We start from the raw sequence: 16,825 nt of genomic DNA on the forward strand, positions 1-16,825 counted from the left end.
GCACCTCCCCAGCCTGGTCCGTGCACCTCCCCAGCCTGGTCCGTGCCCCCCCTAGCCTGGTCCGTGTCCCCCCAGCCTGGTCCAGCACCTCCCCAGCCTGGTCCGTGCACCCCCAGTCTGGTCCAGCACCTCCCCAGCCTGGTCCAGCACCTCCCCAGCCTGGTCCGTGCACCCCCCAGCCTGGTCCGTGTACCCCGTCCGCCTGGTCCAGCACCTCCCCAGCCTGGTCCAGCACCCCCCAGCCTGGTCCGTGCACCTCCCCAGCCTCGCTTCTGGTAAATGGGCACCTCCGGGAGAGATCCCTTCCCTGGGATCTCTGCTCCGCTCTCTGGCACTTTCCACTCGCGTGAGGTCGGTTGTTGGTGTGAGTATCGCCACCGAGCGAGCAGAAACCTCCCCCAGAGGGCTAGGGAGACCCTCGAGTTCAGCATTTTGCTCAAGTTAGTCTGCTCAGCTTGCTGGTTGTGTCCAAATTCCCTGCATAACCCCGCAGCTAGAGCTATGTCCCCGTCCCCAGGTTGTCCCCCTTCTCCCGAGGGAGAAGGCGGCGCTTGGCGGTGCTTGCACAGGCACTCTGTGGCACAGCAAGGAGGGGCCCCAGGCCTAACAAATCCTGAGTCCCTTTTCCTCCTATACGAGTCCCTTTTCCTCTTCCCGTTTGCCTGCCTCCCAGCAGCCGCGTCCCGCGTGCTGGTGCTCGTGGGGTGGTTGCTGCCACGGCCGGTCCTGCGGGGCTCTGCCCGGCCGCTGCCCCGTCCCTGCTGTGGGACGGGGCTTCCCACACGTGGGACTCGTTACCCATCCCCGTGCCCGGCATTCGGGCACGGCCTCGTTGCCCCGTGGCTTTACACCAGGAAACCACCGTCGCCCGCGTGCCGTGAGGTGAGGTGGGCTTCCTTGCTCCCCCTTCTTTTGCAGCTTGGCAAACCTGGTGACCCTGGAGCTGCGTGAGAACCTGCTGAAGACTCTCCCCACGTGAGTGTCTGTCTGTGGTGGTGTCAGGAGTCTCCTGACTGATGGTTATGACTGCGCTCCTTGGGACTGGATGCTGCTCRGCTGCAGGCCGTAGCACTTGGGAGGGCATGGGGCAACTGCGTCTTGCTGGATTTTGGTAGACTTGGGTGAGGAGGGAGAGAGATGGTGCAGGACTGGAGAAGGGGGAGGGCGTTTAGAGTTTGTACTGGATGATTTGGAGTGGATAGGGTTCCAAGACAGCCTCTGGAAGTGGTGAGCACCCTTCTCCCTTGCAAAAAGCAGCAAATGACAGGTTGTTTGGGAAAAAGAGAGAAGAATGTACTGATGTGGGTGTAGGAAGAACTCTGTATATGAAAAAGTTAGAAACTTGAGGAAGAGCAGATATGGTTAAAAGCATATTTTGTTTCCAATACCTCTTGGGTGTCCTTTCTGGTTGTCCTGGTTGAGCAGTTCCATGGGATGGGGGTGGGATAGCTGGCTTTCCCACAAGGGGCAAGGGAGAAAAGGGAAAACACTTCAGATGTTTCAGTGAGTCGGGGACAGAAGCTGCTTCCTGCCGGAGCATCTCTTGGTCAGGCTCTGATGCAGCCAGCTGAACAGGAGGTGGAGAACTCATGAGGCTGGACATTGATCTCTTGTGTGGGGCCCACCAGAGTTGCCTGTTAGTTTGGGTGAGGGAAGTACCTAGATGTAATTCTCAAAGAACTGCAGTGATTTCTATATGAGAGCAGTTCTTTATGTACAGAACAAAGCTGYGGAGCCCCCATGCTGGGTACGTGCTCAGAACCGCGCTGAGTCTTCTCCTTGGCCTGGGCAGGGTGGGCTCATGCGGTGCCCACGTTGCCTTTCCTTTCTCCTGGGAACACAGGCTCCTGTATAGGGAGATGCAGGCTCTGTGTCTGCTCATTCCCTCCTCTCCCTGCATCTACGCTCACTTTGTGCCCCAATCATGTGTTGTTGTCTTCTCACCCGCTCCTGTTGCTCCATGCTCACGTCCCCCTGCTTGCTGCCCAAACTGGCAGCAACTTTAAGGTGCAGTTTGTCATCTGTTGTGTGTTTGCTCAAAGAAAGTGTGTTTTGTGGTGGGAGGGAGAGAGCAGGTTGGTGTTAATAGAGAAACTGACCCCTTTGGGACTTCTTGGGTCACCTTCTCTAAACTGCATAGCTGAGAGGGTCTAGAAAAGGGTCGAAGCTGCCCCATCTGCCTTAGGAATTATTCAAAGTTATGTAATTTGTGAGATATGTGATGCTAACCTTCCTTTGTTTTTCTTTCTATCTCTCTCTCTTCCCCTCTATTCCCTGTATCTTGCAGTTCACTCTCATTCCTTGTCAAGCTGGAGCAGCTGGATCTTGGTGGCAATGACCTGGAAGTACTGGTAGGTGAGGGACAGAGGGGAGGGGACATGGGTGGTTGGGCCCCCGTGGCAGCAGGTGATCTGAAGTACAAGGAAATAACCCTGAAGCTGTTTGGGAAGGTCGTGGCCTGTCCTCTACCACCTAGACCTTGTTCCCATACATGCATGTCCCGTGGTGGCCCTGCACCTTGCTTCCCACTGTCCTGCCGCTCAACCCGCTCTGTCTCCCCAAGCTTTTTGCTCGGGGATGTTCTGCCTCGTTCCCTGGCTGCGTTAGGATCCATCCTTTCTCCTTCAGAGACTCAGCTCGTTACTCCCTTTCTCTTCTCTTGTCCCTATGCCACRGTCAGTTGCTGCTTCATTTCTGCTAGCCCTTTTTTTCTGCCGTTCTCCTTTTTGACTTGAATTCTCCTCTAGAAAGCAAGTGCAGGGCCATTCCATGTTGATCCTGTTGGAGAAGTMAGCCGAGCTTGGGGGGTCCCCTGGGGATGGCAGGGCCACCACGACAGGCTCCACAGCCCCAGAGTGATGAGAGCCAGGGCGAAATCTTGAGCCCTTCTTGACTTGCGGGGGCACCCTGCAGTGTCCTTTAATTCTGTAGCCATGGATTGAGTTGTTGCCGAACCCTGCTCCTGATGTTCTGGAACGCTTTTTGGTGGAAAGCTGCCTAAAATGGGAGACATGGAGCTGGTGCAGCCTCTCGTGTCCAAGGCTGCAAGCTGCTTGTGGGAACAGTTTTATAACACTTGAATTGCACCTCAGTGGAGCATTAACTCCCAAATTAAATGATAATCAGTATATGCATTGTTTGCTGCAAAATATATAGGGATGCAATGAATGTGCATCCATCATGACCAGTGGTGTTCGTGCACCATGCTGGAGTGGCCAGTGCTGTTAAATGTTTTCATTCACGCCTCTGAGGAGAAGCCACATTTCTTCTGAGGGACCAACCCCCCTCTAGCTCTTACCTGGCTGCTACCAGACAGTCCTTGCTGTCGCCTTCCATGTGTYCTGCTGGGAGCCTCTGCAGGCAGTTTGGCATCCCAGAGGCTTCCACACATACGTCCTGCTGCACTGTGGACGTGTGTTTGGACATATCAACGTGTTAGTATCATAAACCGTTTGGTGGATGGTTGCAGGAGGTAGGAAAGCTGGGACAACGAGGGGCTCTGCCAAGGTTTGGGGTGATTGGCAGCACTGTAGAGGAGCTTCTCCCCTTTGCTGGCACTAACCCTCTGCTGATGTTGCAGCCAGATACTCTGGGAGCGTTGCCAAACCTGCGGGAGCTCTGGTTGGACCGGAACCAGCTCTCGACCATGCCTCCGGTGAGTGCCCGCTCAGGGCTGCGGCCTCTCGCCCCGCTCCCCTCCTCTGCTTCTCCCTTGAGCCGAGCAACAGCTCCTTTCTCATCCCAGGAGCTGGGCAACCTGCGCCGCTTGGTGTGTCTGGACGTGTCAGAAAACAAGTTGGAGCAGTTGCCCAACGAGATCAGCGGGCTGGTGGCACTGACAGACCTGCTGCTGTCGCAGAACCTGCTGGAGTGCATTCCCGATGGGATTGGTGAGTACTGCGGGGCAGTGACCAGGGCAGGAGCCCCCGCTGCCCCCCAGAGCGTTCCTGTTGGCTTGGCAAGGGTGTGTGGAAGGGGTTGTTAGGGTTCACTGGGCATGATCACTGTGGAAGGCTGCAGGAGGTGCTGGTGGGCAGGACTCTACATGACTAGTTGATGTTCTCGACCTGCGTTGTGCATGGGTGGAAGCACTGAGGAAGACTGAGGTGGAAGGGTAGTGCCAGGTCTGCTAGATTGGATAATCCCTGATGGGAGGCAGTTCAGCCAGGTGAACATGGGACATTGTCTTGACGCTGTGACCTAGTTCACACCCAGCTTGTTGCCCTGGCCAGGTCAGCTGAAGCAGCTCTCCATCCTGAAGGTGGACCAGAACCGGCTGGCAGAGGTGACGGAGTCAATTGGAGACTGTGAAAATCTGTCAGAGCTCATCTTGACAGAGAACGTGCTGACAGTGAGTACCCCTGTAGCTGCCCCTGCCTCGGTCCAGCTGCACGCCAGGCATCCCGTCCCATCCTGTGGTCCCTGAGCCGTGTTCTTCAGCGTGCTCTGACTGCTTTGCTCCATAGAGATTYCCCCCGCTCAGAGCTTCCTGCTGAGACCTGCTGGTGGAAGCTGTTCTCTCCAGATAATTAGCTGAAAAATTATCTGTGGTAGCCAGGATGGATGAATCCAGAAGTCCATGGAGGATGATGAGACCAAAACTACATTGAAAAGCTGATTTTTGATCAAGGGTCACATCAGAGTGTAATTTAAAAATGGATCTGCTCTAAGCTGCTTGCAGTCTGATTGGTAAAACACAAATATTGTGTTTTATGGGCCAGAGGAGCAGGAATGTCTTTGCCAGCGGTGTTCTGAGCGTGCTGTGCTGACGTGAATCGTTTACATGGGTAACAAGCTGTGAGCTTGCAGGGAAGTCGGGCCCACATTTAAAGCGAGAACTGTACTGCAGTCTGGTCTAGAAAGGAAAGGCAGCTTTTTTCAGAAGGTAGAAGGTTTGTACCTTCCCTAATCTTCTTATCTGGCATAACAACTGAACCCTGTCCTTCCTAGGCCTTACCGAAATCCCTTGGGAAGCTGACCAAGCTGACTAACTTGAACGTGGATCGGAACCGGCTGACTTCCCTTCCCGCCGAGATCGGCGGCTGCGCCAATTTGAACGTCCTGTCCCTGCGAGACAATCGCCTGGTGCTCCTGCCACCAGAGCTGGCCAACACCACGGAGCTGCACGTGCTGGACGTGGCGGGAAACAGGTGAGGAACGGGGACGCGCTTGCAGGCCCCTTCCTCAGGAGGTCCACGAGGAGCAGAGCCGTGCCGGTGCGCCAGAGAGGCGCTGGATCRGGGCTGGTTCCAGAGAGGCCCAAGTCGGCATCTTAGACCTCTGGCAAAGGTCTCGGCCTCTGCCTGCTAGGCCCTTTTCCACTCTAATTTGCCAGAGGGGTCCAGTCTGCCAGAAAAGCCTCTCCCGCTGCCCTGCTCAAGCTCACGGCTGCCGTACGGGTGCTCCGGAGCGGCTCCTGGTTCGGTGTCTCTGTGTGGAGCTCGTTGAGCCCTGGGCAGCGGCCTGGGCCGAGCAGCAGACTGGCTGGGGCAGTTCTGTGGGGTCGASGCAGGCTTTTACCCCCATTTCTCCCCCGCCCACGGCACGGGGGCTCTGCCCCAGCTCTTGCCCCATTCCAGGTATCCCAGAGCTGCACCAGGCACATCTAGCTCTTACTCTCTTGCTTYTCTCTCCAGCCCCAGCCAGCTCGGCTCCTGCACTGTCTTGCCAGTGTCACCGGGATTTTCCTCATATTTTCTGTGCTGCTCAGGTGTCTCACTGGGGCTGTCAGCACTTAGGGGGTAAAATTCAGTCTGAATAGTGTATCAGTACAAAGCACAGCCTGAAGATCACCCAGCAAAAAATGTTGTGTGCTAAAATTCTGTAATTTATACAGACTTTTTTGTTTGTTTGTTTGTGTACAAAAATCTGTATTTTGACTTACATTTGTGGGGTGGAGAAGGCAGGACTGCAGTCCTGTGAGCAGGGGCTTGTGTTTCTAACAAAAATTGGAAGCTGATGAGACCTCCTGTTCAGAAAAGCAGTCCATGAAAACATCATCCTTTCCTCTTTCTACCCGCTCCATGAAGGTCCCTTTTTCCAGTTTTCTCATTTCCACCTTTTTCACTTCCATCGTTGTTGCTGCTCCATCGTTGTCCTCTGCCACCATCTATAGCGGGTTCCTTGTGGGTTTGGATGTGGTAGAGCTGCAAGCAGCACGAGCCGCTGTTCCAGGGCGCGTGGGAGCGGGGGATCCTGCGGTGGATTCATGGATTCTGTCCTCCCTTCACACGGGTGATGTAGTCTGGGGTTGCATGGAAGCTCCTTCGCAGGCGAGTAAATTTAACCAGAATCTTCTTTTCTCTTGCAGGCTGCAGAACTTGCCGTTTGCTTTGACAAACCTCAACCTGAAAGCCCTCTGGCTGGCAGAAAACCAGTCCCAGCCCATGCTGAAATTCCAGACAGAGGATGATGAAAAGACTGGAGAAAAGGTTCTCACTTGTTACCTGCTTCCGCAGCAACCCTCTCCCAGCTTAGGTAAGAGGCTGCTTTATGAAGGGTGGCTGCCACCCCATGTCCTCTGCAGGGCGCTCTGCTCTAGAGAAGAGGCCGGGAGCAATCTGGATCCGGGTTCCACCGCCTGGTTCCTTGGCTGATTGCTCAGGGTTGCCTTCCTCCCTGCCTTGCCCTGGCCTTGGTCACTGTGGTAGCTCTAACGGACCCAGTGGCTGTTGGCACTTGCTAAGGCAGAGGTTAAGAAGCAGAATCAGCTCCTCTGCTGGGTGGTGAGGACACTGCAGCCTAGTCTCAAGTATTCTGCTTCTGACTGTTGACCGAGTAGTTGGTTGGCTCTGAAGTTTGCCTCCTGACATGACAACGTTCCTGTGTCAGCACTTCTGCTTTGTGCCTTAATCCTGCCTTTTCTCTTCAATTCTTGGGTAAAGTGGGCTAGACCTGAACCCCTCAGTACCCTCTGTGGAGGCTGTTGTGCATTTGGGGAGACACACACGAGGTGCCRGGAGCTGGGGGCTTTATCCTGTATCCTCAGCGCCTCTGCAGCGGGATGGCCATGCACGTTGTGACAGAACTGCTCTAATGGGATGAGAACTGTCTTTTCTCCAAGCCCTCAACTCTGCTCATCCAGAAAGCAGCTCCCAATTTGTTATCCTTCTCYGCAGAAAATCTTTTGCAGAACAGTGTGGACGAGAGCTGGACAGACACAAATTTAAACAGAGTCAGTGTGATTCAGTTCCTGGATGAGCCCAAAGTGGATGATGACGACGAATCTGGAGCYGAGAGGAGGGTAAGAAGAAGAATTTCTAGACACTTGTTTTCAGACACATTCTGTTTTCTACAGAATTATGGGGGTAATCTACGGTTTTTTTCCTAGTGCAAGGAGCTATTATAGTGTTCCTGTCTCATAGCACCTGTACTTTGCTGCAGGCATGTGCTGTATGTGTGTGTATGTATTATATGTGTCTCTCTATATATATACACATGCATATACATACATACATACATACATACATATAGATAGATAGATAGATAAAAAGTTCCTTGAGGAGACAAGCAGATGCAAAAGAGATTGCCCTGGGAGTCTTTGTGCAGACTTACTCTTGACCCTCCTTGACGGGAGTTGACCTGTGACTGCCGATTTGTCCGTGGAGCACTGGGTCTCCCGGGGATCTTGGTGGTCACAGCAGTGTCAGTACCGGTTTGGAGCTGACCCCTCTCTGGGCAAATGCAGCACCTCCAAACTCAGCCCAGACAATCTCCAGCCCTCCAAGCCTGGGACCAGGTGCAGTCCCGTGCTATGGAGTATCCTGTAACTAGGCAGCTAAACGTTAAAACTGTAGACAGGAAGCCTGAAAGCGTTGGGCAGATCGGTTTACTTTGCACTTTAAGGGTCAAAAGGGCAGGATAAAAGCTTCATTTTGGTTTAAACATTCTGCAGAATTTCTTGCTCTTTTCATATCATGCAGAGAGATYATCCTGAGATCTCAGTCCTTTTAATAAAAGATATTTAGGCTGGTCTCCGTGCTGCATTTCTCTTTGCAGCAGTGAGATCTTTTTTCCTGCTGTTTTGGATAATGTTTTTTTTTAGTTATTATTTGTATAATGCTGAGTGTTTTGTTTGACTCCTGGCTCCTGGAATGGAGCCAAAGGAGTATCAGAAATTCTGCTGAGTCAGGAGCGTGTTGGACGTTTTAAGCAATGCCAGAYGGATGGAGAAGTTCCACCTGCGTGTTCCTCCAGGGAACCCTCTTTGRGTGGGCTGTGTCGTGGTGCTTGCCAAGGCTGGAGCACAGTTTGAACACCGTYTGCATGGCTTCTGCCAGGTCCCTTATTAACGAGCTGATGCAGTAAATGAGGAGTGCTGTTTCCTGCAGCTGCATCTGTCCTCTCCCCAGCTTGGGGCTGCAGCAGAGGAGAGGCCGGGTCACCTCCTGCAGTGTGATACTTAGGCTGGGCTCAGCTGCAGCCCCACTGCTCTGCTCCAGGCTTGTCACTTCAGCTCCCAGTTGGGTCTTGCCATGGCACGCACTGCTCTGCTTGTGGGGTGCCCTGCGCTCAGCGTTGTTCCTTGGCAGGGCCTGCAGCGCCGAGCAACCCCTCATCCCAGCGAGCTCAAGGTCATGAAGAAGGTGATTGAGGTGCGGCGCAACGAGGTCTATGCTGCAAAGCCCGACGCCGACCSGAATTCTCCTAAGGCAGAAGTGAGTTCTGTTCACTACGAAACCAATAACCRTAGAGCAGCACATAACAGATTTATAGAACGGGGAACAAGTGTGTGCCAGCTGGGCAGGAATAATCCTGGGGGGGAAAGACAGCAACGAAGATTTGGTGGAAGCAGGAGTCACTGACAGAGCAAGAGGTGCAACCAGGATACAATGAAGGGTGTGACTGTGTGCACTAGTGCCAATGCTATCGCAGCTGAGGGAGGAAAGGAAGGCTGATATTCTGAATAAAGATGATAGGAGTATTTGCAGGGGGTACCTTGCTGTCCAGGTGTGGTATTGAGAATAAATGCCCAAGCAGATGGTGCAACTASGGTGGACCTAGGTGAAAAGTAGCAGGCTTGGCAGGGGAGGCAGGAGCTGGTGTGGAGGAAGAGGTGGTTCTGTTGGCACTGGATCACATTGCACCTCGTGCCAGTCCCCTTATGTTGCTCCATCTGCTGCTTTGGCTTCATCTCGTCTTTTCCAACCTGTCCTGTTGCAGGAGAAGAGGCTGAGTGCCACGTCCAACCGCAGCGAGGACTCGCACCTCTCCAACAGCACGGCCTCTGCGGACCTCCGGGGAGAGGAGCAGGGCCAGGAGGGACAGAGGAGCTGGCCGAACGGGCAGGTGCCCGAGATGCAGGAGCTGGAGAGGGAGGCAAAGCTGAGGCCTGAAGAGGAGCATAAAGAAGCAGCTGACCAAGAGGAGGAAGATGCAGAAGTGGAATACAACGAGGTAGGAGCCTGGGAGCCGCAGCAGGGTCGTGATGGAAAAGCAGAAGGACCTGGATGTTTCAGTGAACATGATAAATGAGTGTTCAGAGTGAGCCATGTTGCTCTGAGGGGGGAAAATGAGGCCCACAGATGCCCAAGTGCAAGTAGATGTTCAGGGAGGCTGTGGGAGATGGGTGCATGGTGACTAGAAGGGATAGCACGGGAGGCAGGCAGGGAAAATCGGGACTGCGGGACCGAGTGTCCTCAGTCCTTGGAAGAGACACGAGACGTGGCCGGACAAGGGAGCTCTTACGGGGTTCGTGGTGGTTGTTCCTGCATCTCCTGTAGTGCGGAGCAGCAGCGCTGGCTCTGCCCGTGCCTGCAGCCCAGGGATGAGGTTGGTGCTGCCCGCAGGTTTAGCTCTTCCCTGGGGCTCACAGCCTTTGGGGGCTTTGCCTTTGCAGCCCACTGTACACTTTGCCGAGGACACACTGATACGGAGTGAGGATGAGGATGAGGATGAAGAGCGGCCGTTCCCGGTGGAGAAACAGAGGCTTATCCGCAAGGACACACCCCACTATAAGAAACACTTTAAGATAACTAAACTGCCCAAGCCAGAGGCAGTGGTGGCACTCCTGCAGGGGCTCAACACTGATGGAGTCCCCAAGGAGGAAGAGGAGTTGGGAGGCTGCAATAACAACACGGAGCCTGAGGAGCAGGAGGAAGCTTGGGATGAGGATGACATCAAGAATGGMGCTTTATCCACTCAGCCTTCAGTGAAGGTAAGGTCTTGTGGGAGAGGGGGTGCTCRAGATGTCCCTTCTGCTGCTTTGAGCTGCCACGTGTGGTGCCAATGAAAAACTTGGCAAGAGGCACCGGCCCTTCGGGAGGCACCTGTTGAGGGAGGAGAGCTGAAGTTCACTCTGGGGCTGGTATCCAGCAGCCTCCTTTGTTGCTTCTTTCTGCCTCCTTGGCTGTGTCCAAACTCTTGCTCTCCCCACTTGGGTGCGATATTTGTTCTGTGCTGCAAGAGCAGTTCTCCTGTCCTGTCACTGACGGGTTCTTTTGCTCCTTGCAATCACCTCCTCGCTTGCTGCTGGTTGCCCCTCGTTTGAACTGTGTCCCTCGATGGATTCTCATCTCCTCAGGTTTGCGCCCAGGCTGTTTGCAGCTGCCTCTCTGCTGCAGCTCCTGTTCTGGAGAGGAGCGGGCAACGGGAGCAGAAGGCGCGTGCCGTGCTGAGCCTGCACCGAGGCGGGTGCATTCTCATGATGAGTGCACAGGGCTTGGGCGCGCCGGTCACCTGAGTGTTGCCGTTGCCCCGGGAAACCTTTCTGGTCGTGCTGGGAGCTGTTGACTCCTTGGGTTTGCTCGGCTGGATCGCTAGGCTGGACCAGCGACACGTGGAGGTTTCTGCTTGGGGAAACAGGCTCACAGCAGAGTAAGAATTTACTGTTGAGGAAAGTGCTTGAGGTCAGGCTGGTTCTTGTTGGAGCTGAAGTTGCGGGTAATTTTATGAGATTGCTTAATTGGAATTCCAGTTAAGGAATAGGATGGAGCTGAATCTCCATCCTATGATGTCTATGGAGATCATGGATGAGATACAGGTCCCTGAAACGGGTGGACGATGATGCAGTAATGGTTGTTGTTKCTGTGTGCCCCTCTCGGGGCTGTTGGGATCACCTCCGTCCCACAGAGCTGTTCAGACCACACAGGGGAGGTTCTTGCACGCAGGTTTGTGTTGAACTTCTCCCTCTGTGGATGGCTGCCTTGCTGTGGCCGCACTGGCACGTGCTCTCTAGGGACCATGTGCAGTTTCCTTGGTGTCCATGAAGTTCTTCAGAGTAAAAATAAGTTGCTGCTGCTGCTTGTAAGAACATGAGAGGGCAGCTTGAGTCCTCTGCATCAGAGGCCATTACTTGGGAAATGTCCTGACCTAAAATGCTCATTTTAGTCCRGGACTCCTAACCAAGGGTGCATTGCCCCATTTGCAACACCCACGAGCACTTGGTAGATACCAAGACCACAGACTTGGAATCTCCTTATCAAAAAATCACCTTTGGGGTCTTTGAGTCCTCAGAGACACTTAGGACTCTTTCCTAAGAGTCCCGCCTGGACGGAGGAGTTGTCCTGCTCGCGGGGCCGGGCTGGACGTCTGCTGCGGGACGGCAGCGTGACAGCAGCGTCCCCGTGCACAGCAGCATCAAGAGGAAATGCTGCATGCGTGTTGAAGAGGAGATGGAGCAGGGCGTGCAGGGGGCTGAGCCTGGAGCCAGAGGGCTCCTGCTTGGCTTGCTTAGGCTAGACACGTGGTTTTGAGGGAGTTTCTCGGGTTTCCCGCGTTGGGAGCAGGTCCCGCAGCACCGGGCGGGCTGCGTGAGGGAGCAGCGCGGTTGGAGAGCGGGTCCCGCCACCGCGGCCRGGCGGCACCACAGGACCCTGAGGCTGCTCGGCGCTCCCTGCTCGCCGGGCCGGGCCGGCCTGGGCYGGGCCTGGCTGCTCCCAGGCCCGCTGGGCCCTGCCCGGCCCGCCCGGCGCCCCTGCGTGTTGGGTGGTGGTGGTGGTAGTGGTGGCGGGTTTGGTTGATGCTCCACTAATCCGCATGCCTCTTTGCTGGTTCCTGTCCTAACAGGGGGTGTCGTTTGATCAAGCCAATAATCTGCTGATTGAGCCTGCTCGCATTGAGGAGGAAGAGGTCTGTACCATTCCTACTGTTCTCTCTCTGCCACAATCATCCCACCTGCTTGATTTGCTTGCCAGGCTCGCCCCGCGCCGCAGCGGGAGCTCTGGTCTATCTGGGTCAAGTGGCTTCCGGACCTGACGGATCACAAACACACCGGGATGATTTCCCTCCCCTTCTCTCACCTCCTTTCCCTCCCTTTCCATAGCTGAGGTGAGAGTGGCTGCTGCAGAGTGGGGGACAAGCGGGGTGGAGAACCACGCGGGGACTGAGACCAAAATCCTGCTGGCTGTACATTGGGGAAGGAGAAGGTGGAAGGAAATCAGTGCGTGCTTAGGGTTGATGGGTGGCCCGAAGGAGGAGAGGCCGCAAGAAGCCGCTGCTTGCTGTGTATGAGCTGGGCTCGTGACACTGGCAGCATCAAGGCAGCGTGTCACATCAAGGCACTGGCCTGCTTGCCTCCGTGAACTTGCTGCCTTGCTTCTCCCTCGTGTGTGATGTGGAAACTTCCCCTTTGTGGAGCAAAGGGAGCTGTGTGGAGCTCCCTCTGTGGAGCAAAACTTTCTGGAAGAGAGGTGACTGAAATCCTTTGCATTTCAGGCAAAAAGTGAACCGACTCCGTTGTGGTCTGTTCTTAGTGTGTTGTGAAGGTTTGTCCATCTCCTTAGCTGTAGACCACTCAAAACATGTTACGTCTCTTGCATTTCTCTTCTACATAGCTTTTCTCTTCCCAGTAACCAGACAAAACCAGTACAGCCAAGTGCTTCCTGCTTCCTTCATTCAGGAGCTCCCTGCTCCTGGGGACAGGGACATCTCAGTTGGGGAAAGACAGAGTGGACCGGGACTGGCCTCCCTGGAGAGGAGCAGACTAGGGACAGGGGTCTTAGCGGGGTCTGTCTTAACAGTGTCTTATCAGTGAACACCTGAAGGGTTGTTCATCACATCCTTAGTGGTGGCCGGTGACAGGACAAGAGGGAATGGGCACAAGCTGGAATGGAGCGGGAAGAAGAGCAGTTTTGTGCTGTTTCCAACGGGCTGTTCGTCCTGTTCCCGGCTGGGCTCCAGCCCAGCGCTGCGCTCGCTGCAGTGGAGATGGGGACACCCACCTCATTCCCGTCATCGCCCCAACGTTGGGGTGCAGGTGCCTGGTGCTGGCTGTGCAGCGGGTGTTTCCCACCTCCTCCAGCTGTTGGTGCATGTGGGACTCTAGTGAAAGGGAAGGGGTAATTTTGTTAAAGCCCAAGTGATCACATACCTGGMTCCCGTGGGATCCAGATCTTGAGAAGAGAGTCATCTCTTCCCAAGGGGTTGCCTCAGTCTCCAAGTGCAGTGTAGAAATGGCCACATCTGGGTGCTGTGGAGGCTTCTGCAAGGCGAGAGAAGCAGGTCAAGCTACTGTTGAAATTGTACTTGAAACCTTATTGATTTCAGAAAAAAAATCAAAGAAATAGAGTGTCCAGCAAGAGCTGGACTCCATCATACTGCATGGTTTGACCGTGATAAGGGGAAGTGGTTCCCCTGCTCCGTTTGGGTGACTGCGGTTCTGCATCTGAGATGATGACTGAGGTCCTCCTGGTTTTGCCAGGCTTTAACCATCTTCTGCAGGGCACAGTGGGAATCAGAGGTGAGAAGGACTCTGCAGCCGCAAAACGTGTGCTGGTGGAGAAGCTCTCTGCTGATGCAGGAGCTTTATAGGTTTCTGCTTCTCCTGTGGGGCTTTTGTGCAGCTGCATCAAGTCATCTGGACAAGAGATGGTGGTGATTTCCCTCCCTAGGAGGAGGCTGGGCTRCTCTTAGAGGTTGCTGGGCAGAGTGTGGAAAATTGCTGCCACCTTCCTCTGCTGCCATGTGAAGTCCTGTCACTCCGAACCAGGAGCAGGTTCACTCATCTCCTTGGAGCAGCTTTGCCCCGTGGAGGCGGCTCGGGAATGTCACCGTGTCTGAACACAACCCTTGTGCTCACGAGCACCACTGTTGGTTGCCAGAAGCAGCCAGTGGCAGCACAGCGCGGTTTGGGCCTCAAACAGCCAGGATTAGCAGGGCTCAACTTTAAAAAAAGCCGCTATATTTAGTGCATAGCGTCAGCTCGCCGGCCCTTGTGAGCGACGGTGGCACCCTCAAACCCTGCCCTGGCTGGGACCCCCGCACCCCGAGCAGCTTCTTTCTCTCTCTTTTGGTTTCATATCTATATGATTTACTAGGTGAAACCACTATACTTTCTGGTATATTCCCAGACATTGAATTCCTATGTAGAAAACTTGAAGAGATTGTTAAATCTATTTTGTCTGATACAAGATCGTGTCATCTGTATTTCATCCATTGACTTGGCCGGAACAAACCTTCTAAGGAGCAGAATCCTCTTATAAAGTTGTCAGAAGAGGCCGTGCCCCAGTTTCTCTGCTTCGGTTTTCAGATGACGAATCATCCCACTGAGCAATGGAAAAAGTGCTTCATTTTCTGTGTACGTGTCATTTCATTTCTAGACAGACAGATTGTTATGACTATGGCCTGAAGGCCCTTGCTCCTCTTCCTCGTTCCTGCCTGCCTACCTCCTCTTCCTCGTTCCTACCTGCCTACCTCCTCCTCGTGCCTACCTGCCCGCAGCACTTTGAACATGGGGATTGCAGCCTTTTATGTCGCCCTTTGTGCTTATATCTCTTAATGCCCCGTTTGGATACAACCCCCCTTGTAAGCGACAGCAATTACTCCTGTGATGTCTTATTCACCTCAGTGCCTCGCTCTGCGCAGCTGTGTGTGAACAGATCTGGAGCCTTTTGGAGGACCAAGCAGCAAAGAATCTGCAGGGTTGACCTGCAGGGTTTCCTTTTGGTGCTTGGAGACTGTGGCCTGATTTGCTTTCTCAGACAGGCAAATCAAAAAGCAGAGGAGCCTCTTTCAACAAGGAGGGGAAGGTGCCTTGTTTCAACGAAGCACTGCGCTGCAAACCCGACTTTCCTTTTGCAAGTGAGCAAACAGGTTCTGTGTAACCTTGCGGCTCAGGACCAATATTATACGAAGATCGGGGCGTTAAAATAGTGCTTGTAGAAATGAATAGGACTTGAGCGTTTGCATGCTTTTCAAAACTGGCCTCTCCCTGCAAGCTAAAGAGYAGAGAGCAAGAACTGGAACAGTCCCTCCTGCCTCCCCCCACAAAAAGGAAAAGGAAAACCAGGGTTTGGGAGCATAGAGCTGGCAGTTAAGGACAAGATAACCCAGACTTGGGTAAGCAGCGAGGCCGAGTCTCCTGCCGTCCCCAGGAGCAGGTGCCGGGCTCTCCTCCAGGACACAGGTAGGCTCCCGCCGGGCGCACACAGTCACCTTTCTCCTGCTGGGATTTGTCCAGAACGCTGCTTCTTGAGTGCTAAGAAAGCTTTTTGCTAGGCTAAATTTGCACTTGCTAGTTCCTTGTGCTCATGATCTTTACTCGTGAAAAACGCCTTTCCTGTTACCTGGCTCTTTGCTGCTTTCCCTGTGGTGGACTTGTGTGGACCTCGGTCACGAGCCCTTTCAGCCTTCACTGCACTGCATTAAAGACACCTTTTTGGTGTCTTTTGGTGTCTTCTGGTGCCCTCTTCCTAGCCAGGTTCTTCGTTTCGTGTCTCTCCTATTGCCCTTCCGTGCACCGCGTGAATTCAGCTCGTGGCCGTGGGTGACCGACCGGCGTCACCGATGCTTCAACACACTAAATCCTGAGTTCTTCTCCTGCTTCAGATGTGGTAGCTCCCGTTCATGATGTGAGTTCTCCTTAGATAAATTGCTTCTGTGTCCAGTGCCAGGATCCCTCTGGAATTCTGTCCTCCGTGCTATTTCCTGTGCTTAAACTCGATCGTGCTCGTGAGCTTTGGGATGTTCTAGTTCCAGCCAGGTTTAGTGTCAGGATTTTCCATCTTCTGTCTGTCACCTTGAGCAAACGCGTTCTCGGGGCAGGACCTGCCCTCTGCAGCACCACGTGAAAATGAAGCACGGGCCTGGCCAGGGAAGCGGATTTTAGAGGAAAGACAAAAACAAAAACCCACCAAGACTGAACTAGAAATTCTCTAACCTATCAGTCTTTCAGTTGCATGTTAACTGATGTGCTTAAATTGGCCTTTGGAACAATAAGGTTATTGGAGTGACGGGATTTTCTGGGTGAAATTTTTTAGTCGGAAGGATGCAAAATAGATGATTTTAACAACTCAGAATGAAGAAGAATTAATAAGATGGAATAAAAATGATTCCACTTCCAACTAGACTCTGAATATCTCCCGTTGCTTTTCAGTATTTATCCATCCGGTTCTTTTCAGGATCCTCTCTCGTTATGAGCATTGCTATCGCTGCCCAATCGGGGGCTCAGAGCATCTGATGAGGAAGAAGGACGCGCTTCTTAAATCCCTGTACCTGGAAGTTGCTAATGAAAGAGCTCATCCTAACCCTGGGAGCCCTTTTGTTCCTGGTGTATAAGTCGTCAATGGGGGTATTTTTAAAAGATCTCCCCCTTTTTCGCCCTCCTTCCCACCCGCAGCTCCCCCTGCCTCGCGGTGAGCCAGGCAAAGCGCTCGGCTCCTCTGCTCCCYGCTCGCCATCCCACCCTGCACGGGTGCAGGCCCTGCCTAACCAAAACTCATCCCAAAGGAGGGAGAAAAAAGGTCAGAGCGGGAGACTCGTCCCTTGGTCTGCGTGGCAGCGCCTTTCCTTCGGGTCCCTTTTTCCGTTGGGTTTTTAATTGAGTTCCCAGCAGCTCCTGCAGTAATCCCGACCTTCCCCTCGCTCAGGGCTCTTTGCAGGCCCTGTC

General features: G+C 53.8%; 1 protein-coding gene across 1 annotated transcript in view; it reads left to right on the forward strand.

Annotated features, from left to right (window-relative positions):
* SCRIB (scribbled planar cell polarity protein) overlaps nt 1–16,825 on the forward strand; it is a 75,925-nt gene that overhangs the window by 2,980 nt on the left and 56,120 nt on the right. Inside the window, exons 4-15 of the mRNA XM_026047111.1 lie at nt 919–975; nt 2,288–2,351; nt 3,581–3,655; nt 3,746–3,890; nt 4,233–4,351; nt 4,951–5,150; nt 6,311–6,477; nt 7,119–7,243; nt 8,532–8,657; nt 9,163–9,396; nt 9,839–10,156; nt 12,007–12,069. Coding sequence (XP_025902896.1) covers nt 919–975; nt 2,288–2,351; nt 3,581–3,655; nt 3,746–3,890; nt 4,233–4,351; nt 4,951–5,150; nt 6,311–6,477; nt 7,119–7,243; nt 8,532–8,657; nt 9,163–9,396; nt 9,839–10,156; nt 12,007–12,069 — 1,693 coding nt within the window. The remainder of the gene's footprint in view (nt 1–918; nt 976–2,287; nt 2,352–3,580; nt 3,656–3,745; nt 3,891–4,232; nt 4,352–4,950; nt 5,151–6,310; nt 6,478–7,118; nt 7,244–8,531; nt 8,658–9,162; nt 9,397–9,838; nt 10,157–12,006; nt 12,070–16,825) is intronic.

The sequence above is a fragment of the Nothoprocta perdicaria genome, unplaced genomic scaffold, assembly GCF_003342845.1.
Source record: "Nothoprocta perdicaria isolate Ctin4 unplaced genomic scaffold, notPer1 scaffold_479, whole genome shotgun sequence".
Lineage (NCBI taxonomy): Eukaryota > Metazoa > Chordata > Aves > Tinamiformes > Tinamidae > Nothoprocta > Nothoprocta perdicaria.